The sequence below is a fragment of the Aulonocara stuartgranti genome (genome assembly GCF_965226115.1).
Source record: "Aulonocara stuartgranti genome assembly, chromosome: 15".
Taxonomy (NCBI): Eukaryota; Metazoa; Chordata; class Actinopteri; order Cichliformes; family Cichlidae; genus Aulonocara; species Aulonocara stuartgranti.
In genome coordinates this window covers 16,636,240-16,661,182 of record NC_138951.1, presented here as the reverse complement: position 1 = coordinate 16,661,182, position 24,943 = coordinate 16,636,240, and the positions used below count along the sequence as shown (strand labels likewise).

Genomic DNA, 24,943 nt, shown 5'->3' with positions numbered 1-24,943 from the left:
CTGCTCAAAGGGCCGTGGGACATTATGTATAGTATAGGTCCATCTGATGCAACCAAATGGCGCCACAGACTGTCCAGGAGCTCACTGGTCCCCTGATCTGGGACCAGAAGGAGATTGGTCGGGACCAATCCCAGATGTTTTCTCATTCCAACAGCAGTGACTGGGACATGAAAAAGTGATCTGTGGCCATCACCTGCAAAAATTCTTACCTCTTTGGAGGTTGTCTTGTCGTTGCCTCTCCAGTGCACCTGTTGTCTGGAATGATTATTATCCTTGAAGTTTAACAAATCCTCTTAAAATAACATATGGATTTTGTTAAAAAAAACAAACAACCCATCTGTTTTATTGACACATAAGCCGCATCGTTCATTGTTGTGGTTTAACTGTCGGGTTCAGCTCTGTTTCCGTGTCATCACCACACTGATAATATACGTTCACCCTTTCATTCATGGCTTCTGTAGAAATGAGCATTTCATCTGCGCACGGAAGAAGTCACGCAGGTATAAGCAGACTGTGAAGGGCAAACTGCCTCGCTGGTAAATCACCTCTGATCCAAAGCGTTTGTTTTCCTCTCTGTCCCCCTGCAGCGATGCTCGGGGCTGTTTGAGACCAGCGAGGCAGTCGCTGCAGTGTCAGAAGTGAAGACAGGATGAGGAAAGGTATAATGTGGAGGAGGACACCGATTAGTCATCTTTGATAAAAATGTGGAGGCTGAGTCACCTGGACTTACTTTCAGGATTTGTTACTAAGAGAAGTATAGGAGAGCTGAAGTAAAGTCTGATGAGCGAACCCATCTGCTATCATTTGTACTTTTACTGTACATATAGAGTTCTTATACAAAAAGCTGAATATGAGCTGATGTAAAGTCACCCCAAGGCTCTTTATATTGCAAGGTACAGACCGTAATGAGATGACATGCTTTGAGCAAGCGCTTGGCAATAGTGGGAAGGAAAAACTCCCTTTTAACAGGAAAAAGCCTCCAGCGGAACCAGGCTCAGGGAGGAAGAAGAAAAAGAAGAAATACATCCATTGGAGCGGGAGTCTGTGAACGTTAGACTAAAACTGTTTAGGAATAGAAAGAAAAAGCACTTGTGTGAATGTGTGAATGCTCCCCCCCCCTCCACTCCCCCCACTATTTGACTGTTACCTTTTAATTTATAGCCACATTGTTAAAACTTAAACATTTAGAAATCTCTATTTTATACCACGACTGTAAAAGGAGCTTTAATTATAACGTGTTTGCAATCTCAGTTTCATTTCTCTACCATGTGACCCGACGTAGAAAATGAAACAGTCTCGGTTTACCAGCAGCATGTGCTCATCTCCTGACTTTTTCTTTTTCTTGCAACGTGTACGGACCCTTAATGCTTTTATCCCACACTCTCCAGCGGCCCACACAACGCCTTCATGTCTCCGTAACGCTCTCGGCTCTTATCAGGCGCTCGAGACGAGAGACAGTAGAAAGTAGAGGTGTTTTGTTCTTCAGCAGCGCAGCATTGTTGTTTGCTGTCATTCGAGATACAAACAAGCCCCTCTGTTTGTTGATTTACACAATACCTGTCAGTCTGCGCCGCTGTCTGTGATGGCTCTTGATATTCAGCAGACTGTCCTGGTGACACGCACACACGCATATTTTTCAAATCGTCACTGTTCCTGTTTTGCATCTCTGACACGAAACATAGCGAGGAGCTCTAATTAGTCCGTTTACAAAGACTTGCCTCATGGAAATCATGCCTCTTGGAAAAAGACGTTTAGAAACTTGATACAAGAGTCCCTCAGATGCTTTCTGTAGGTTCGGTATGCTTGTTAGGTCTTTATTTGATAGATACTGCTTCACCCACCCAGCATGCAAGCTCCCTCCAATTCCCCAGCACCATCCTTTCCACTGAAGCCATGAGGTCTGGGTAGCACCTGACAGTGTGAATTAGATACAGTATGAGCAGCTGCAATGAGATTCATCTGCTGCTCCTTTGCATTTGCAAGGTGTCAGTTCAGATGCCTTAGCCACCTGATTTGGATGCTTGCAAAGGTTTTCCGGCACATCTAGCATCAATGGGACACTGAGGAACACGCTGAGCACTTGTACTCCGTATTACATTTGGCCCTGATATCTGCTATGATATCCTCGGAGGAGCTTGATGAAAACACCAGGGAAGAGGGAGTTTGAGCTGCTGTGATCCCAGTGCATCAACCTTTAAAAAAGTGAATTATCAAAGGTTGATGCCTAATTTTTGTAGACTGAAGATTTCAGATTCAATTTTAGTTTCTAGCTAATACACAGTTAATTTCTTCTGGTGTTTTCATTTAAAGACACATAGATTCCCAAATGATCTTCCTATTACATATTCATGAGAATCACGTTCATGAGAATCACGTTTCGTCTCTTATTGTCATCCAATTGGACGAAAGGACCAATAGCACTGTCGTACCCATCGAACACACCGGGTTCCCCTGATAAAAATAATTTCTGTTAAACTGAGCAAAAGTTAATCTCCAACCATGACTGTTCATACCTGAGACAGTTCACTAGTGTTTTAATATTACTGGGCTTTTGGAATAATAGTGGTGCGCTGTTGAATATAGCAGTAACTTCTGCATATAAAAGAGAAACATGGCCTTCAGGTCTGAAAAGTAAAGCCGCGGCGAACCTGGGGTTGCAGTAAGAAGTCTAACTGCATTGGAGACTGTTAGAAAACAACCTTACTTCTCACTGGGATCGTGACCTCAAACGATAATTTCAAGTCTCATTTCATGCAACATGTTTGTTATTTCAAAAATAGGGTCCCACTGAAAAACAACAACGACAACACACAAATAAAGTAGGATATGCTTTACAGTGTGGCAACATTGTGATGGACAAGTTGCTGTGCCTCAACTGTGCCAGAGCCCAGCGTCCTTGTTCAGACTCGCTTCGTGCTTATGTCCTGTTAAATGCTAATGCCAAGCTTGAGCGTTCAAAACACGAGTTCTCAAAACAGTGATGTGGGTCGAACCACTTTTATTTGATTGGTTAGTTGAAGAAGGTACAAGCAGTTAAATTCACCAAGTGGAGAAAGTGGTCAGACAGGTGAGTGGTATTGGCAGGCTGAACGCCCAATTTACAGGTGAAGCTGGGCGTCGAGGATGACGGGTAAACCGTGGGGAGATTCTTCTATATCCAGAGTTTGAGAGCCAGGGTGCTTAAAGCAAATATTAAATTACAAGTCAGAGCTGGAGAACAATCTGGTGGAGAATGGACGTGAGAGTCGGTCATTAAATCAACAGCAGTATGAGAAACGAGGAAAAGGTGCGACTGATGAAGCCCGAAGACTGAGCAAAGAAGACCTCAGAACCAGCTCCACCTGTAGGTGAGAAAAGGAGAGATGAGAGAGAAAGCACAGACAGTGTAGGCTGGTAGAGAGAGGAAGAAAGGGGGGTAGAAAAAGACAGTCTGCCCAGACCATGACATGCCTGCTCAAGACCTCCAGGCTACCCTTACCTCCCTGCATGCAGTATTCATAGACTATAAAATATGGAAGTAGCTATTATGGTTTTGAAATTCCTGTGAAAAGCCTCGAGAAGCATTTTTGGCTTTTTGAAACCACTTATCACCATGCTATAATGATCATATGTATTTATGTTTGTATGTTCTCTAGCTCCTCCTAGACGAGTGGACCGCTCTCAGTGAAACATAAACATTGCTTAGGGCTCTGTGAGTGGCAACATCTATATGGAGTATATAAATATTTTATTCAAGTCCCATAATCATATGAATTAGGGAAAAGGGAATGTCATAGAAAGGAATGGTGTGTCACTATAATAAATAAATAGATAGGATGATAATATCATGATTTTAGTTTATGTATGTTTGTATGTTCCTCATCTGTTACCCACTGGGTTTAGCTAATAAAACACACAATATATAGAACAAAACACTCATTAGAAATTCATAGATTCAGATCAGATTAGATTTAAGGTTATAGATTAAGTGACAGGTGGGGTCATGTTCTCATAGACTACCCAACCTGACTTATTTTTGCATCGACAGGAATCGTCCCCTTTTGTAGAAAACGATAGAAAAAGTTTGGGATCATGACTTTTTTTTCTCTCTCAGAATTCAGATTATTGCTCAGATTTATGACGTTACCATTAATAACAGGAATAATTTGATGTTTTTTTATAACCTTTTTGTGAGAATTCTGAGATTATTCTCAGATTTTTAGAATTTGATTTTGATTTTAAATTCTGAATTTTTTTTCTCGTAAATCTGCTTGGAATTCTCACTAATCTCTCTAATCTCATCACTTTGCCCCTTGAATTCTTTTTTTTTCGCAGAATTCTCACTATTTTACTTGGAATTCTGCCTAATTCTCAGAATTAAGTTTCTCCTCGTTTCTCCTTGGAGAGAATTTCCTTTTCTTTTTTTAATCCCAGAATTCAATTTTTTCTCAGGAATTTCACTTTTTCTCTGAATTCTCATTATTTTACTTGTAATTCTTACTAAATTCTCAGAATTTTGCTCCATGTTTTTCTCAGACTTCTGATTTTCTCATCATAAATCTGACTGTCAAAATTCTAAAAGTCAAATTTAAAGAGAATAAAGTTAGAATTCTGGGTGTTGATGGTTGTGGATCAGAATTTCAGAATATTGAGATTAATATTTTAAAGGTCAAGATTCCAAGGATAGTCAGAATTCTGAGCGAGTTTACCTTATCTTTTAATTTACTTGTGCCTTATTTACAGTGGTTTGCGAAAGTATTCGGCCCCCTTGAACTTTCCCACATTTTGTCACATTACAGCCACAAACATGAATCAATTTTATTGGAATTCCACGTGAAAGACCAATACAAAGTGGTGTACACGTGAGAAGTGGAACGAAAATCATACATGATTCCAAACATTTTTTACAAATAAATAACTGCAAAGTGGGGTGTGCGTAATTATTCAGCCCCCTTTGGTCTGAGTGCAGTCAGTTGCCCATAGACATTGCCTGATGAGTGCTAATGACTAAATAGAGTGCACCTGTGTGTAATCTAATGTCAGTACAAATACAGCTGCTCTATGATGTGTCAGAGGTTGTCTAAGAGAAATTTGGGAGCAACGACAGCATGAAGTCCAAAGAACACACCAGACAGGTCAGGGATAAAGTTATTGAGAAACCTAAAGCAGGCTTAGGCTACAAAAAGATTTCCCAACCTTGAAAATCCCACGGAGCACTGTTCAATCAATCATTCAGAAATGGAAGGAGTATGGCACAAGTATAAACCTACCAAGACAAGGCCGTCCACCTAAACTCACAGGCCGAACAAGGAGAGCGCTGATCGGAAATGCAGCCAAGAGGCCCATGGTGACTCTGGACGAGCTGCAGAGATCTACAGCTCAGGTGGGGGAATCTGTCCATAGGACAACTATTAGTCGTGCACTGATCTAAATCCAAACGAGAATCTGTGGCAAGATCTGAAAAAAGATCTGAAAACTGCTGTTCACAAAGGCTGTCCATCTAATCTGACTGAGCTGGAGCTGTTTTGCAAAGAAGAATGGGCAAAGATTTCAGTCTCTAGATGTGCAAAGCTGGTAGAGACAGACCCTAAAAGACTGGCAGCTGTAACTGCAGCAAAAGGTGGTTCTACAAAGTATTGACTCAGGGGGCTGAATAATTACGCACACCCCACTTTTCAGTTATTTATTTGTAAAAATAAATAACCGAATCATGTATGATTTTCGTTCCGCTTGTGTATACCACTTTGTGTTGCTCTTTCACGTGGAATTCCAATAAAACTGATTCATGTTTGTGGCTGTAATGTGACAAAATGTGGAAAAGTTCAAGGGGGCCGAATACTTTTGCAAGCCACTATATTTAAAACAAAATCACTATAATTTCTGAAGAGTGCACAGAGCACTTATCCAGTTTAAAATAATATCTTGTATTGTATACAGTTACATACTTTTGCCATGGAAAAAATAGAATTTCTGTAAGTTTAGCAGCTTATTGATCAGTGTATACATGGGTATGTATGTGTGTATACACGTGTGTACATGTGACGATGTACTGCAATAAACGAGCACATAAAATAGGGCATCCCTTCCTAAACCACTTATCAGCACACACACAGATATGCTCCAGTGGGATCTTTTCTTCCTGCTTCCTGTTGCTCAATAATTCAGTCGGTCCAGAGTGGAGGCTATAGTTTCCAACCATGAGAAGATGTGTTCGAGTGTGTATCCGCACGAACAGATGGGGCCATTAGTATCAATGCTGTTTTTGACGGCATTTAGCTTGTAAGTGCACGTATTGATTTTACGAGCTTATTGACGTCCATTTTTCCATTTGTACAGTAAACAGCGGATAAAAGCGAGAAAGAAAAAAAAGGAGAGGGAAACCGCTGGCTTTTGAAGCATGTGGTCCCCCTCACTCTCTGTCCCAGTAATGGCTTATTGAATTAGGACAGCAAATATTTTTAGTCGCCACCACCGGCTGTAAGAAAACGTAGCCTGAATTACAGTAAATGGTAAACTTGCTGTCTGTTGACACGTTTCATGTGAGACTGGGATGCACACACACACACATGCACACAAAGCGAAGAAACCTCTGCTGGCTGTAGTAAGCACCCAGTTTCCTCCCTTAGTCCATCATTGCATCAGGGCCTTTGATGTGCCTCAGTGCTTGGCCGAGAGTCCCCATCAGCTAAGAGTTTATCTGCTGGGCTTGCAGCTCGCTGGTTTGAAGCTGTTGGCCTTGCATATGTTGAAGATGAGAAATTAGGAGCGATTACACTAAGAAAGATGGGGAACGGGGGTGAGTATGGGGAAGGCTCGAAGAGCAAAAAAGAAAGAAAAAGACTTAAGAGAGGGAGTGAGTATTTCAGATAATTTCCCATGTAGGGGATATTAGCAAGCTTGTGGGTGCATTTATTTCAGAAAGTGCCTCTCCGTGCATTTAAAATTCAAAGCTACAAAAGCACTGAGAAGAGTTATAAATATCTACCAATCATCTGAAAACTTAAAACTACTGATAACTGAAGAAAATAACAGTGATTATCTCATTATAGTGCAAGGTTACGCTGGGATATATTGGATCCTGGCATCCATGCGGATGTTAATTTGTCACTTGCCACCCCTGCACAATAGCAGCGATCTCCCCAGCAATGCAAAAACTGCTCAGGAACAGCTCAAGGAACCCAGCAAAGAGACCAGGATGTTCAACCAGAATACCAAATCCACATATTTAAACTGGATTGAGCATCCGTTGGATTATATCTAACAATGCTTTACCTGTGAAACCACAGAATTCAAATGATCTGCTGTCAACGTCTTGGTTCCCCTCCCCCCGTCCAAACCTTACAGACCACACAAGATGGGACCTTGGCAAAATTAAGCAGGTGGTTTTTTAAATGTTGTGCCTGATTAGTGCATTTTTCCCTATTCTCTTAGTTGTTTTCCCCATGACAACAGGCTAATTTTCTTATCCAACAAAGCCTCCTTTCTCTTCATTGAACTAATTGTTATCTTGAGACGGCCACTGACAAGGCGATGGCAGCGGCGGTGGAAAGAAATGTGCAAACACACTGGAAGATGATGGTTCTTCATGTCTGGCAAACACCACTCAGGAGTCAGATTAATTCAAAACATAAACATGACTGTTTTTAGCGGCGCTGAATTCTCCTACAGTCCACAAACATGATTCATGGAGGTCCTGGTGGATCTTTAATCTTTCTGTAAATGTTCAACTAGCTGCCTTCCATTTCCAGGTACAACCTCTAGCATCCATTTTCTTCCATTTATCCAATTCTAATTTGTTTTCATTTTATTTTGAAACTTCTATTCTATCATGCATTTTTTCCATAAAGTTGTGTCCATATTCATTTTATAGTCATTTCAGGCTGTATTATCAGGATAATTATGAACAGTGTGAGTACAGTTGTTTGGAAAACGTACCTTCTTTGTCTGCATGTATGTTGTTTTCTCACATACAATTTCCTGGTTTTGCAGTCAAATCTTCTCATATCCTGTGTGGGCATTATGACATCAATGGATTTTAAGGCAAAGAGGGGAAACAGCAGCACAGGGACCTGTGTCTGCAGACAGAGGGTCAAGTATTATTGTGTAAAACCATAAGACCCTGCAGGGAAAATTCACAACTTATGATAATGGAACATATGAATATGACTAGCTTGACTGGACACTTTATGTGACACCGTGTAAATTATGAATACAAACAGTATACAATACAATAATCTAAAAATTGTTTACAGCCAATATTTATTTGATAACAGTGCAGATAACAGAGCCAGTACGTGAACATATCAAATATTGAGTTAACAGTATTTGTTAATCTTCAGGATAAGTGGTGCCTACACAGATGTAAAGCTGGCTTTTCCTCTATCCTACAAACCCAACCTAACCATGACCATAACCACAACATTCCCCTGATCCTGAAAAAAAAAACAACCACCTAATTTGTTGGTGAACCTTCATCGGAGGGGGGATTGACAATCACACACAATAGAGAGATGCACACTCTGCGTAAACTCCTAAAATCCCAAATTCGTGCAAGTTTGGGATTGCCCTGGAATACCATAGGTGCGATATTAAATGAGTACACCTACTATCTGAACTGTTGCAGTATAATGATTCCCATATTCCAAACACGGTCTCTCTCTTCCTCTCTCGCGCTCTCTCTCTCTCTCTCTCTCTCTCCACTGTGCGGCGGTTTGATGGGTCGGTCGGTGAAGCTGCTTCTTGGCTCCTGAGCTCCGAGAGAGAGATAAGCCGGCTGCAGAGGTAAGGGACGGGGAGAAGGGGGAGAGGCTGGAGCAGAGCGAATACGAGTGGCGGTATTATTAGTGGTGAAAGATGCATAAAAGAAAACTGAAATGTTGTTGCGTGCGCTTTTAACGCTCCTACTGGTAAAGCCTCTGTTATTTGTCATTGCAGCGGTGTTCTCAGTTTGCTGTGCTTGAGGTGTTGCTTGGCTGTTGTTGGAGTAATTAATATTTCGGAGGGTGACACGGAGGATGCAGTTTTTCCCACCTGGGATTAAAGAGACCTCAGGTGATCTCTCGGGGACACTTGAAGTGCACAAGTGCATGTTTGAAATCAATTTGCGCGTTTTCGTCCTCTGTGCATCTGTTGGGATGCGCACGGAAATTTGTGAGGAAGATAGTGAGAGAGGTGTGGTGTGTGTGTGTGTGTGTGTAGGGTAAAGTACGCGCGTAAAAATGCGTGCTGCTGGTTGTTGCGGACTGTGTCGTGTAAATTAGGCTGCAGAGTGCTGGGTGTGTGTGCTGGGGGGTGAAGCGGTTCTGAGAAGATAGAGAGACCACAGAAAGAGGTCGGAGTGAGACCGAGAGAGAGATCTATGTCACTGTTGGTATGCAGACATGCACGACCATCATCCATCAAACTTAAGCTCTCCCCACATTAAGACAGATGACGATTTGAGCCCGGTTCTGGCTATTAAGCAGTGATACTGATATTTATATTAATGCTGCATAATTACACGTTATCTTGATTTAGTTATCTGTGGACTGTCAGAGCATTGTTTACCTGATTGACTTCATGGTCAAATGTGGATGCACAAGTTTTGACGTCCCCATCATGCAAAAATTTGTTTGCATGATGGGGATTTTGAAGAAAATCAAAGATCTTTAAAGGTCGAGGATGAACTGAAAAAGATAAACAAGTGCCAGCTTTGGCCTTATCGGCCAGCACCAGTGGCTTATATCAGTAAAACGCTTGTGACTGATTTGTCGCAGCCTCACAAAGCATAGAAGTTTTTATATTGTGACCAGGTACTCACTCCTACATTGTTCTAAAAATAAATTCCCAAGTGATAGAAGATTTTGGACGAGGCTCTGGCCTTTCTTTGTGGGGTTTGCATGTTCTCTCGGAGCCTCCAAGATCTTTCTGCCTACAGTCCAGTGACGGGTTAAATGGTGATTCTAAAGTTGATCCTAGCTGTGGATTTGGGGCTTAATAGTCTAGCCTAGCTTTGTTGTAGCTGCTGAACTCTTATCAAGCACGATCCAGCACTTATATGACCCCCAGTTAGGTTAGCAGTTAAGAAACTGCTGCTCAATGTTACTGAGACCTTGGAACCAACTTTTAATCAACTGCATGGGCAGGTGCTCGATTTCATACAGCTATGGGAATGGAGCTGAAAACACCTGAATTCAGAGATTAAGAGGTGTGGCACAATACTTTATTAGATTCATTTCAATGAACGCTACACTGTAATTTCACCGTTAAAGGTCATTCAGTCTCAAATCACTGTGGGCTCTCTGCTCGCCTATCTCCAATTTGGCTAAAAATTTTATGTCCAAAGTTTGTAGCTTTTTATATAAAATACATTTTTTTAATATTACCTGCTTTTTTCACACTTTGAAAATCTGAGACAACCCTTGAACATGAATATCTAACAAAAAAAAGTGGGAAAAAAAGAACGAGTGAGCAGAAAATGTTCTAAAAAATGTGAAGATTTGTGTTGGAATGACCCAGTTGGCAGCTGGATTTACAGTAATTAAGAATACTGTGCTTTAAGCTTTATGACATCATATTGTCGGTAGTGTGGATGAGATTTTCCGATCATATTAGTGCTACTACAGTAATATAAAGAGGAACAGTATTAGAACATAAACAGTTTATTACCCTAAAATTACCTGTGGGTGTCCTCCTCTGTGTACTCTGAATTCAGATTCCTGTTATTGTTAAAACTCTGTTTGCAGCTTGGTATTCACTTCTTGCCTCACAAGGTTACAGTATTCCTGACCTGCTCAAAATTGTATCAACCACCCAAGGTGAAGACTGGCGAATTTCTATGGTAGTCTCACTCATTGCTGTCTAAACCTCAGCACAGCTTTCTGCTACACAAAACCTGGTAACTAGATCACACGTGAAAAAACAATCAAGGATTTGAACTTGAATTTACATGATCACACAAGAAAAAGATACAGTACTGTACCATTAATATACAGAAGCTCTTAATATGTTTCGTATCTTAAACAAGATGTGAATGAACCATTACTGTGTGATATATGCTGTTAAATGCAGTCTGCCTGATAAACCACACACACAACTCCACACATTTGACTCTTTATAAGGTTGAATGGCTTCTAAACTGGTGGTGTCCCTTATATTTGTAGCCAGGCTTTTGTGTAAAATAGCCAGACATCCTCATGCAGCCCTCCCTGGGGTGGTTTTCGATGGAAGGTGAAGGAAACGCTGGGTGTGCGTTGCACTGTGGAGGGTCCAGAGGGAAAAGGATAGCGCAGACTTTAGACACAGCAAGAGATCTCACTCACCGCATCCACTTCCTGTCATCGCAGCGTGTTTTAAAGGAAAGGGGGGTGGTTAAATAAATGTTCACCTCTAAATGTAATCAGAATAATTTAGAGTATTAATCTGCGACAAGTATAAAAATAAATGTCATGCGTTTCTTTCAGTCATTTAATTTCCTGAAACCTGGGGCCTATTTTTATTTTATTTTATTTTTTTCTTCTTCAGTGACTTCAAATTACATCACAACACTTTCACTGTTGTTATTCCTTTGTAGTGCAAAAGAGGAGCGAGCACAAATGTTTTGACTGATGCCTTCCTCAGTGTTCATTTTCTTGCAATCGAGTATCATTTCTGTGGCAGCGCTTGATTTGTTCCAATTATGTAGAGCTGAACGCTGAGCTGGTGAAGACATCAGCTGAAATTCAAGCGTGCTTGTTAGTCTTTTGCATTTAAGAAGAAGAAAGATAAAGCTTAAGTGAAGTTTAAAAAACTGTGCTTCACTTGTAATTGTACGTAGCTAACACGAGCGGCGAACAAACAAAGGACTCTACACCTACAGGCTCTCACGAAGACATCACAGCACATCGATTGAAGCCTCGTAAACACCACAGGAAGGAGTTTCCTGAGCTGGCGGTTCTGAAGGAGTTTGAGGGCTTAACATAGGAAGATTTTAATTCTTCTGTAAAAACATGTTGTTTGCGTTTCATAAAATGAGACGCGTGTGGTCCCTTTATATCTTCTTCATCCTCACGTTCATCTAATTTTGGATAAATAGATTAGGCATTACATCAGAGGCTTTCAAGGTGACCAAAGCTGACTCTGGAAGTTCTTTAAAGCAATTAGGCCAACTAAAGCATCTCTATCAACAGGGGTGAGGCTCCTCTGTGAACCATTAATTAAATAACTGTGCGATAGAGGATGATCTCATGTGAATGTTCAACCTGAACATTTCATTTCTTTGCAAAATCCAGAGTTAGAGCGAATGTTGGAGGTATTGATCCCAGCCTACGCAACTTTACGACATTCCAGGAGCAGGATGGAAAGAAGATGGGAGTTTAAACTTGAGCAGTTCAGAGAAACAAACCAGGCATCACTTCTAAGCATTGACTGCTGGTTTGGAGTAGCAGTTAAGCAGACGGTGTCCCTGTCTTTTCTTCAGCACCAGAAAGCTCGTGGACACATGGACACTTTGTGCAGTATATCCTCTCACACATTCAGACACACACAAACAGCTGGTTAATGAGAGCGTCGACTTAAAAAGGACATTAAATTCACTTCAGATGACACAAAACTGCCATTTACTCTTAACCCAGTCAAAACCACTTTCTTAACTTTAGTTCGATTCTTATTATTTAATGTTTAGCTTGCTTGCACGGAAGAAGATGTGCTACCACTATGTGTCTTTGTAAACGGCTTTATGAGTAATACATGAACTAAATATAATACACAACCTAGGTGCACCCGTTTCTGAGATAAGCTAAGCTACACTAGCCTCTGGCTGAAGCTTCGCAGTTTCCATATAGATATGAGAGTGGTATTGATCTTGTCTTCAGATCTGTGGATGTTTCCCAACATGCCAAACCCAATCATCCTACAACCAATCATGCTCAGGTCTGCTCTCATTTTGCTTCCTTTCTCTTTTCACTCTTTGGGCATGAAGCAGAAATTGCTTTGTGGAAGTTCTTTAACTTCTAATTTTGCTTCAGAATACGAGATTATGCACGATCGAAATAGCATATCAACACATGATGCTCACGATGATGATACTGCGGATGCAGGCACCCACACTGATTCTGTGTCAAATTTCAGCTCTGATACCTTTATTCTTTCAGCTGAAAACATGCTTACACGGTTAATATTTACAAATTGATTAAATTAGATCAATTTGATTTTTTTTCCTACAGCAGGGGTGTCAAACATGAGGCCCGGGACTAGAATTGGCCCAGCAATGACTCCAGTCTGAGCCTGTGGACAGTTTTAGAAAATGTGACTTCACTTTTAACTGTATTTTCAAGTTTTGCTAGTTTTCCTCTGCCCATTCATACTGCACCAAAGTAAATAAGCAATAGATAAAGATTTAAATGACTAAAAACACTGTTTCTTACAGTGAATTCCCAGGTAAAGAAAAAAGAACTTAATTTTGCTCTCCTTCTCACCATTCATGCTAGCTTTTGGGAACTACACATGTGAACTAAATTTCCCATGTACACATGGTTTATGAAGCACAGGTGGACACTATTAACTCATTCACTGCCATTGACGTCTATAGCCGTCAATTGCAGTGAATGAGTCAATGGGTTTAACTCATTCACTGCCAATGGCTGGCAGTGAATGAGTTAAAAACTCTTTGCCAACATTTGGCTGAAGTTCTAGGAAGACATTTTGCTTTGATAACCTGCATCAGGCCTTCATTCACATTTCAGTTCTTTATATTTAGTGGTGAGTGTGATGGTCTTTTTTTTAAAGATTTTACTGAGTGGAAACACAAAGTGGAAAATACAGCTTTTCTCTGAGCAGAATCATCTTCCAGTCATACACCTAAAGTCTATAATTTCTTCCACAAATATTTTCTCAGATAAATGTTTCCAGGAAACCTCCATCTCACTGAGATTATGTGCAAACTCTTCTGGTTTGCATTGCAAAAGAAATGAATAAATTAAACTGAAATGAAATAATGGAGTGTGTTTCCATTATCATGAGTGCATATTTGGCAGCTTCCAGGTATATTGTTGTAAGGATTCAGTTATCTCCAACACAAGGAAGAGCTTGCTATCATAACATTTCCTATAGATTAGATTTGTTTTGCATTTTCATTGCGCGGTTTGCAACCAGACTCATTTAATCGAGTGCAGAATTGTTTAGATTTCCAGGCCTGTGTAACGTCATTTTGCACATTCACTGTGTTGCAACCAGCAAAGAGACTAGCTGTCTGCAGATGAATCAGTCAGAAGCTATTATTTCTTTTACAATGGACTAAATGGAAAGGCATCTGGTCCCAGTTACGTTTGGGATAAAATCTTCTGGCACTGATGAGCACAGAGGAAAAGAGGATGCATAGATGGAGCCCTCATATAGAAACCAGGGTGTCAAGTGTGTTTCATTTCTCTTTCCAGCTGTTTGCCCCCTATCTGACTTTGAACCTTCTCCTTCTTGCACCTAATCTCAGCTCAAGTGTCACACAACAATATTTTGACAGCTGTCAGAAGAGCACAGACAGGTCTGAGTAATGGGATGTCACAAGTGTGTGTGTGTGTGTGTGTGTGGAGTCGCATATATTGCATGTATTGTGCATGATTCGGTGATCGGTTGTTCTGTAGTAAATTAAAGGGCAATTTTATGGGGTTTAAAATCAACCTTTAACCTGCTGCAATTTGTTTCTGTACTTTGTGAGTGGTTTATTGGAATAATGTACAATCATTTTTGCAACAGTCTCCATGTCCGCCTTCGCTACACCCATGAATCTTATCTGTGCTCTTCCTTTTTTACTCCTGCCTGGCAACTCCATCTTCAGCATCCTCCAAAGAGTTTCCACGCCGCTCGACCTGAGTTGTCCCTCTGATATACTCATTTCTAATCCTGTCCATTTTGGTCACATGTAACACAATTCATCTTCAACTCTGTCACCTCCAGCACGGCCTCCTGTCTTTTTGTCACTACTGCTGTCTCCAAACTCTACATCATAGCAGGCCCCACTACCATCTTGTAAACCTTCCCTTTCACTCTTGCTGCTATCCTTCTGCTTCTCTGAATGGAAATGAACGTGCAAATTAGTTTTCAAAATGAGATATTCATCTGACTGATTTTCATCATTTGAATTAATTCATGCACATGATGCCTCATTTTAACTGAAGAAACAAATTTTTATTCCCCTTGTAAAACAAGACATCACATCCTCTGTGGGAAAAAAGCAAGTGACGCTCTTATATGCCAGGAAATATGATGTCCCACAAACTGAAATGATTGACTGGAATAATCAAGCAAAAACAGAATGTATTTTATTCTCCTTTAACTTCAGTCTCATATGACGGGTCTGAAGGGAGTAGCGTAGAAGGGATAACAGAGAAAAGTAGGAGAATTGATGACGCCTCCATTGCATCCATCCTGTGGCTGCTGATAGAAAACCAGAAAATAGAGAGACATGGGAGACTGGAGCCCAATGCTCAGTTCTATGGTCCAATTTATCACTTTGTTTCTCACTCTCTTTCTTTCCCTAGACTCTGGAGACAGCACAGTTGGAAATAAAGAAGAGAAGACAAAGAAGAGAGGATAATTTAACACACGGGGAAGGCGACTGTAAGGGAGAGATGGCTGAGGCACAGCAGCAGCAGCAGCAACAGCAGGAGGAAGGAGGGGAGAAGGAGAAGGAAGAGGAGCAGCAGCAGTCGAGCCCCGTGGAGAAGTCTGAACCTGACGAAGGGGCTGAAGAACCGAAGGAGATCGCCCAGACGACCCCGTCTCGACCTCTGCTCTCCACGAGGTCCATGAGCATCGTGGACCCAGATGATGACACGCCCAACATGATTGTTTACAGAAAGGTAAGAGCAAGTATAATCTCCAGCATCTTTTTGCTGACTCACAGTGGTTTGTGGTTTTGTTAGACAAATTTTAACCGGTTGCTGCTGGTGGTGCTGCAGACTTGAGAGAGTAGGACGGGGAATGCTTTTTAAGCGCTTCAGTGCAAAATGATTTTTTGGCTTTGCTGTCTGTCAAACTCGAAAGTAAGTTTGAATAAAAAATAAAGCGAACATTCAGCTGATCTGTGAGAGTTTTGGAGCAAATTTTATTATTTTCAGGTGATTCTGAGATTTTTACATTTGGCTGGAATCAGTGAGGCCAGTTCTGAAACTAGCTTTATTCTTTTTACATGTATTACATGTATGCATCTTTTACATGTATTTTAAATGGAGGAAGCCAGAGTATCAGCATAAACTCCAACAGGACAAAATTACTTTCTTTTTGATGTCTGTGTCATCACAGATGGAGATTTACTGTATAGGTGGTATAATTATAGGTGTGATTATAACCCAAAGCTTTAGAGGTTTATTGTTATTCCTCTACATTAGTTACTTTATGCCACACAGAGCTGATTAAAAGACAAATGAATGTATTTCAAAGGCAGTCTTGCTCTCTCTTCTAAATGAATATGAGCTGTGACCGCATTACTTACCAGCAGGCAGCTGGTGCACACATTTAACTAATTATCATGCATAATTAGGATGCTACATACTAAAATTGAAGTTAATTCCTATTGGCTGGTGATGCAGCAATTTCCTCTTGGAGCTGCTGGAGTCATATGTATTTGAAGAGCTGCTGCTCTGATATATGACACTAGAAATGAAGGCTCCTGCTGCGAACTGAGATGGAAAGTTTTTGGACAGGTGGCGAAAAAAGTGAGAGATTGTTTTTCATGAACAAGCTTGCAGTATGTTTCTTTTGATCAGAAAAGACACACATCAAATTTATGGAGAGGATAGTTTCAGAAATAGCAGGACATCTTTGTGAGAAATGGGGTTTTAAAAGAAGTGTGAAGTGAAGAGACTACATAAGACATCAGCTGAGCCACCACTGCAAGTTGACAACTGCATTAAGTACCATAGATAAATAAAGAATAGTGGAAAAAAACACTAACTCCTAAATGCTGCTACTACTGCACATTCACCCAGTGTATATACTATATATATATATATATATATATATATATATATATATATATATATATATATATAATGTTCTTCCTCTACACCCCCCCCCCCCCCAATTTTTGCACACGTCGAGGAGCGTGTCAGGCTACATTTCACTGTGTGTTATACTTGTATAACTATGCATGTGACAAATAAAGAACCTTGAACCTTGAACCTTGAATCTTGAATGCTAGTCCAGAAGGACTAGCTGTCTAGAAGCAGCACACCACAAATGAAACTGTCCATGATAAGTTAATGCCAAAATGTTGTACATAAAATATAAGGGAGGAGGCTCGGTTGCCATTTTTTGTAAGTTTGTAAGTAAGGAATCAATGCACTATGTCATGTCAGCCCAACCTGAATGAAAGACAAGGGGGAAGGAGATGAATTTACTCTGAGGGCAATCTCGCCTCCTGTGCTAAATGAACGTGTCAGTATTGTTTACCAGCAGGCAGCTAGTGCACATTTTTACTTATTTATCGTGACCACGGAAGTGTGGCTCTATAGGGATGAGGAGATGAAAAAGATGAGAAGAGAGTGATGGAAAATGATCTCTACTAGCCATAGCGTGTCTGTAATGCAAAAATTAATGGGTGAAATTGGCTGAAATAATTTCTCTCTGTCAGTAAGCACTAAATTCTGTGATCAGAGATGTGAAGGATATTTAATGGAGGCTGAGAACTTTTTTAAATGCTGAGTGGGCATTATCAAATTACTTTGCATCCTATTCAGTCTTGATGAAGTCTTGATGAAGCCTGGAAATGAACCACAGTGACAGCACTTGCACTTGACAATATAAAGAAGCAGCACTTGAAGATAAAACTTACTAGTGGCAAACACTATTTTTGCTTTTTGTTTGGACAGATAACCTTTTCTGGTTCAATTAGTTTAACAAGTGCTCAAATGACTCAAATCAAGAGCTAATTTCATATCTGCGGTGTATTCTACTCATTTATTTTTATTCAAGTTTGAATAAAAAGGTGCAGGAAGAAGAAAATGTCATAAATGTGGCCTTTCTAAAATGAATCGTTTACATTGGTAGAACACATACATTTAGTTGCAATATTAACCTATGAATTAACTGCGATTAACCACATTTTTTTGAAAAGCTGAGTTCAGTTAGATCAGCCACACCCAGGCCTCAAACATGTTAAGGAAAGAAATCACTTAAATGGAACAAAGTTATGTAGGCTAAAAGATCTTTAAAAAAATCAACACACCATGTCAAGATCTAAGAAACAAAGTCACTGACATGTATCAGGAAAGGGTTACGAATCCATTTCTAAGGTTAGGGGACTTGAAACAGTGGAAACCTTACCAGGAATGGCTGGCCTACATCGACAACTCATCCAGAAACAACATCTAAAGAACTGCAGACCTCATTTGAGGTCAGATTTCATGATTCAACAATAAGAAAAAGACCAGGCAAAAATGGCATCCAAGAGTTCCAAGGTGAAAACTACCGCTCACCCAAAAGAACACAAAGATCTCACATTTGCCAAGAAATATCTCGATATACCCCCAAGGCTTTTGTTGTTGAACTTTTTGAAAGGTTTGAGTCCCGCGGTAGGTGGCATAAAACTAAACAGCATTTCATAAAAAACATTATCATCAGTCAAACGTGGTGGTGTGATGGTCTGGGACTGCTTTGCTGTTTCAGCACCAGGACGAGTTGCCTTACACGATGGAACCATGAATTCTGCTCTCTTTCAAAAAATCTTGAAAGACAGTACCTGAGCATCAGTTCATGTCCTGAAGCTTAAGCACATTTGGGTTTTACAGCAAGATCATGACCTGAAACACAAAAGCAAGTCCACCTCTAAATGGAAAAAATCAAGCAACTAAAGAAACAAACAAACAATAAAACCCAAATGAAAAAACAACAACCAGGTTTTGGAGCGATCTTGGCTGGACTCAAATCAAACATGAATTTTATGCTTGAAAACCCTCAGACATGGTTGAATTCCAATAATTCTCAAAGAAAAGTGGGACAAAATTCCTCCAGAGCCATGTAGAGTTGTTCCTAGTAATTGCAAATGTTTGACTGCAGTAGGTTTGGATTTGTTTAATCTGAAACATTCAACAAAAGCAAAACAAATATACAAAAAAAGGAACTTAAGAAGGAAGGAAATACTTTTTCACAGCACTGTACATGCAGACAAATGTAAACATGCAGATGACTGCACAATATGTGTTCACCACCAGAAAAGAAAACAGTGGTATCATCAGGAAAAAGGCCATAGCTGGATATTGTTTTAGACACTACAGTTGGGTAGGTCTGAGTTCTTGCTGTAGGCTATTTAAGAAGAATGGTTTATTGATTTATCCAAGATGCTAAGAAAGTTGGGTTTGAATATCTGTATGAAGGGTCTATGGATGATTTGATGCAGGAGGATATCTACAGTATAGATTTTGTCCCGATTTGGATGAATGGAACTGAAGACGCACGTGTCTTAATATCCTGAAACTGGATAATGAGATTGCATTGTCTGATACAACTCACTCTGAGTGTCTTATTGTTATATAATAATTATATAATAAAGTATTTACTGGTGATGTTGATGAAGGATCTATAAATGGATATTTCCTGCTAAGAAAAATAATTTTAGTGAGATGAACCTATGTGTATCGATCAGTCTGTGTATTGATTTATGTATTTTGATTCATCTGACCTACACATTCACCCTCTGTTCTCAGCTGCTTTTTCATTGGATCATTTATGTGCGGTGCTTTTTAAGTGTATTTGAACCTTCTTTTCTTTTTTTAAACAATTCTTCTTATCTTTCCACGATGACAAGAACAACAATGAGACAGAAAAATCTGAATGTTGATAAGTGGTAGGACTGATGAACTCATGGTAGACTATTTCAGTATCTGTAGTCCATCTGGCTTTGGAAATGTCATTTATCTAAAGATGCTGGAGGTGGAGCTGGAATCGCAGGACTCCAATTGCCAGTAAATGAATAAATAAACGAGTTCCTGATGCAGGATAGAGACGAGAGTTTACAGATAGAAAAAGAAGCTGTGTGGAGAGATTAAAAAACAAGGAAGTAGAAAATAACAGATGGTATAAGTGTCACAGACCCAGTTCCAGGGACTCAGGGATGGTGAGCAGTGTGGACTATTATTATTGTATTGGATGTATGTTTGCTGCACTGTGCTCTTGTGTTCCATGCTGGTGTGTGTATGTGTGTGTGTCTGCGGGTGTGGCTGGACAGCCACCTGCAGGCCTGATGGGTGTGGCCCTGCCAGCTGCTGATCACGCCTAGGTTCTCACACACCTGCTTCTGATCAAGCTCGTCGGGGGAGCTACTTAACAGAGCGATGGAGCTTCCTCCGGCGCAGGATCGTTGAGTTAGACTCCATGAGGAGAGCGGAACACAGTACGGCAGGACGCACGGAATACCAGCACTTAGGAGAAGGCACAACACAGGAGTTGAGGGAGCACATTGGAGATTTATTGTGTGTGGTACATTACCCCACTGTAAATAAACGCACTGTTCATTGCACTTAGTCCAGCATTTGGGTCCTTTCTCCAACATCCCCACGGCTTGCCCTGGCAGACCGTGACAATAAAAGTGCAAAAATAGTTTGATAGCAAAGAAAAACAGTAGGCAAAGGGTAAGGAAAAGATAACAGAAAAAATACCAAAAAATATGAATCTGTAGAGTTAAAATGTATCTGAGCAGCAGCCTTACACATGTTAGTTGAAGATAAGAACACCTGTCATCTAATATAATTTCTCCAGCAAAGAAGTCATAGTATCACCAAGATATATTTTAAAACCTGCGTTCATCGGAGTGTGAATGTGTGTGAATGTTTATTAGTTTGCACTTGAGTTTAGAAGTGCTTGTGAATGGGTGAATGAGGCATGTTGTATAGAGCGTGGGGAGACTAGAAAACACTATATAAGAATTAGTCCATTTTCCAAATCATAATATCCTCAGCTAAATCTGAAGTATCTTTTACCGTGGTTGAACCAAAAAAGCGTTTTGTGGAAAAAACAAAAAAAGGTTTTTATTTATCAAAAACATTTCTTCAATTTTTCAGATTCAGTTCAAAAAATCCTGAGAAATAGTGAGGTAGTTGTTGAAGGATGGCAATTAAACTACAAAATGACACGCACTCAGCAGCCTTACTTTTATGAATAACATAACCAGCTGACAAGCAGCTGAGTTGAATCCTCCATTGCAATGAGACAGATTGCAGATGGGTCACAGATAAGTTGATTGGCACAGACTGACTGCAACTGAAATTTATTGACAGACTGTCTGTGTTTATGAATTATATGGTAGTTATGTACAGACCTTCACCAACCTGATCAAATTCAATGCAACCACCAATACGTAGAGAGGTGGTCGTTCTATTTCTACTGTAGTATGACTGAATCATTAGAAGTATTACAGAAGAACTAGGCCACCTGGCAGGTGTGCTTTCTAATGACAAATAGATCAATTGTGTACAGTAGTTAAGTAAATTCATTTTTTAATAGTTCTAATGAGGAATGTCATGACAAAATTATATTTTTCATCATCATGTTTTTAAAGACAATGTTTGGCGTCCATTTAGATGATGCATGCAAATTGTGCTTCAAATTCACCGTTTCCAAAGCTCTGAGACCCAAACTATCGAACCACTTCAAATTAATGGTGAAGTTTCTCCTTTTTTTGTCTTATAGATAATTAACTTCCAATTTTATACACTGACTTTTTCCTGCAAGACGATTTTAGTGCTTGGAGAGTTAAATGCGGGTAGAACATGAGAGCTGATACTGGGTCAGTGTTTGAAGAGTAATTAGGATGAGAAGTGATGCCTCTCGCCCACAGGGACCCATTCATCTGCTAGAAAGATGGTGTATGACTTTATTCCATGTCTTCTTCTTTTTTACCCCTCCCCTCACTTTCTTATTCTATCATCTTAATGTCTGCTGTTCTAATTGATTCCTAATCACTTTAATGAATTCTCCCTCTATTTATTTTTAATGCTTTTATCCTATTTGGTTTAAAATCATAAATCTATGCGTACAATAGATGTTTGTCTAAGAAACTGAACATTACTCCCCCTCTCCCCACTAGATTATTTTTTGTTGTCACCATCCAATGCGCGCGCGCGCGCACACACACACACACACGCACGCACACACACACACACACACACACACACACACACACACACACACACACACACACACACACACACACACACACACACACACACACACACACACAATGGTGTTGACAAGAGTGGAGGGTGTTGACTGACCTTTTCACCAGCATGAATTCAAACCTGTCAGCCAGCATCTGCTCAGAAACACTGTGTGTGTGTGTGTGTGTGTGTGTGTGTGTGTGTGTGTGTGTGTGTGAGAGAGAGAGAGAGAGAGAGAGAGAGAGAGAGAGAGAGTGATAAGAAAAGATGGTAGGAAGTGGGATACAGAGCATTTGTGCATGCTGCAGTTTGGGTGTGTCCTTGTGTGTTTGTAGAGCTGTTATTTTAGTGTAACACACCTTTTCCCACCCCCACCCCCCACGTCTTTAATTTCCAGTCTGACATTAGCAGCTGTTGAAGTGCAGACCTGTTTACTTAACAGGCTGTTTATACAGATGCATTTTTCCCATATTCATCTGGGCCGCTGGAACATGCTTTAAAAGAGAGCTCAGAGGTTGAAAAGCCACCATGAAGCTACTGTTTGAAGAGGTGCATTGATTCAAAAACCATGTTTTTTTAAATGATGGGCCATTTGTTTATCTGTATGTAATCCTACTGAGAAACACACTGTGATAAAACTCTTAATATTCACCAGGTTCCTAGCATTATGGCACGAGTTAGGTTCCATCCATTGTTTCAATTTCAATTTTTTTTTTTTTACAGATTTTTTTCTGCATATGCAAATATAAATTAAATGTAATATTTTAACAAAAATCAGGTTTTTTTTAATGTACAGCCATCCTATGATGAAGTGTTCATTTTTGAGTCTCTCAACTGTTTTCAGCTCTTGCCACAGAACTCAGTCAGAGGCCAAAACATCTCATGATTTCAATGATGCAGACACTACTTTGGGAAATTGCATCACCCGTCTCCTCCCAGGGCCTCCCCTCAAAAGCTAGATATTTCAGCGACTACCTAAAGCTCTATTTGGAGCACCTTCCTCCTGACAAATCCTGATGTTTTTGACCTCATAATGTGCTTTAAAGCAGCTCAGCTGAGAGATTAGAGGAATCAATATCAGTAGTGAACCATATATCGTAACCACAAAGACAATAAATCCCCATGTGTTAATGTAAACCCTTTCTCCATATGCATCATCAGCTCTCTTAATGGAGAAAATATTGAACACAACCAATGAACTGTCAACAATGACTTACTGTAAGAGGAGCAATAAATACCAGAACAATCACTCCATTTAAGATCCCCTGCATCCTATGGCAATTTAAAGGTATAGTCGGTTGGGTTTTTAAAAAATATTAATTTAATAGAAAAACAATATTATAGACATAAATGCACATAGATTACTGTAAAATTATGTCTTCCAACAAGTGATGCATTCTTATAAACTACGAATTGAGATATGTAAAATGTGGAAGCTGCGATGTTGCCCTGGCAACTTAAATACGGTAGCTAAAATTGCTGTTCTGTCTAATTGTGTGCTAGAAACCAGCCACATATGTACTATAACAAAGGTTGAGGAGAAGAGAACTCCTCTGCACCTTCATACCCAAGATATGAGGGATCATACCTATGTTTTATCTATGTTTTTAAAAACACGTAGGAAGGACACAACAAGACAGCCATTTGAATAAAACGTCATCCTCTTCCCCCACACGAGCCTTACTTCCTAAACTGAAGTCGGGGCTCTATCTCATGAAAACTTGCATAAGCCAACTTATTGTCAGGAGATTAGACATACAACCCTCCCCTCTCCGGACAACTGGCAATGAGGCGGCTAAATAACAACAACGGCAGCAAGTTATAAGCTAAGAATATGCTAATGATAGGCTCAAGTGTTCGTTAGAAAAAACCCAAATCACACTTTCCCATTGATAAACAGTTTGATTCCATTCTCACGTTGTATAGGAATTTATTCGGCAAGTGTCTGAATCGAAAAATGTTAGATACACTTCAAAGAAAGTTTCAGTAACGCTGGCTAACGGAGGCTAACAGTGGCTAACGGAGGCTAACAGAGGCTAACACTGGCTAACGGAGGCTAACAGAGGCTAATGGTGGCTAACAGTAGATAACAGAGACGGACAGCAAAAACACCAGCACTTACTAACACGAAGGTTTAGGATAATCTCAACAACTCACCTCAGTATTGCTGTCATTGGTCAGAAATGTGTTTTGCTGACTCATTGTCTCATATCAAACCTCTTTCACAAAGTTTTCTAGCTTTCTTCAGGGTAAATAGACATGGACACACATTGACAGCGGACTGACAGCCTACACTCACAACAGATGAACCCAGAATAGGGAGTTTTTTGTCCTACAGTGGCTACCATAGGTAGAATTACGCACTTGAATTGTTAAAGCTAAGAAAACGGAATTCAGTTATCTGCAATCTGCAATATACTGACATCTAGTGGTGAGATTTTACACACTGTGACTTTAATACATTTTCTCTTGCAGAAGCAATAATTTAATCTTAAATCTTTATAAATAAAGATTTAAATGTTAACTTTTGAAAATAACATATTTTATGCAGACATTGGGCATCAAACTACTGTCAGCTAAGCTTCATTAGACTTTTATTGCTTTCCCAACAAGATCCTTATTCTTGAACCACTTCAGCGTAATGCCCATGTGCCACAGAGCTGGCACTTACTGCTCTCTGTTTAGAAATGGCTGAGTTCAGGGCCTATGGGAGAGGCTGCCACAAAACATTTGCTGCCATGTGGATGAAACATAAGCAATAGCAGTAATAAGTGGCTGTTTGAAAAGAAAAGTTAACCCAATCTTCTGGTGTTCAACGTTCAGATCTCAAGCCTTTCACAGCAGAGTCCCCCCCCCCACAC

At 40.1% G+C, this 24,943-nt stretch overlaps 1 protein-coding gene and 2 long non-coding RNA genes across 5 annotated transcripts in view; 1 reads left to right on the top strand and 2 right to left on the bottom strand.

Annotated features, from left to right (window-relative positions):
* LOC309689602 overlaps positions 1-24,943 on the bottom strand; it is a 395,670-nt gene that overhangs the window by 347,663 nt on the left and 23,064 nt on the right. The gene's annotated exons all lie outside the window — the stretch shown is intronic.
* LOC309689599 lies at positions 3,114-24,465 on the bottom strand. Of its 2 annotated transcripts, none has more exons than XR_014271443.1 (4): positions 24,240-24,465; positions 8,586-8,752; positions 7,915-8,054; positions 3,114-3,341 (listed from the first exon to the last, which is right to left on the bottom strand). It is a non-coding gene; the product is annotated as an uncharacterized lncRNA (long non-coding RNA). The 2 variants fall into 2 exon arrangements; XR_014271444.1 differs by lacking the exon at positions 24,240-24,465 and adding an exon at positions 8,884-8,945.
* The window catches only part of rgs6 (regulator of G protein signaling 6), a 101,045-nt gene continuing 84,785 nt past the window's right edge, over positions 8,684-24,943 (top strand). Inside the window, exons 1-2 of one of the 2 annotated variants that reach the window (XM_082506123.1) lie at positions 8,684-8,760; positions 15,471-15,791. In XM_082506123.1, the coding sequence (XP_082362249.1) occupies positions 15,561-15,791 (231 nt within the window). In that variant the 5' untranslated portion in view covers positions 8,684-8,760; positions 15,471-15,560. Of the gene's footprint in view, positions 8,761-8,939; positions 9,031-15,470; positions 15,792-24,943 lie in introns of those variants that run through there. The other variant, XM_082506124.1, reaches the window with a different exon arrangement.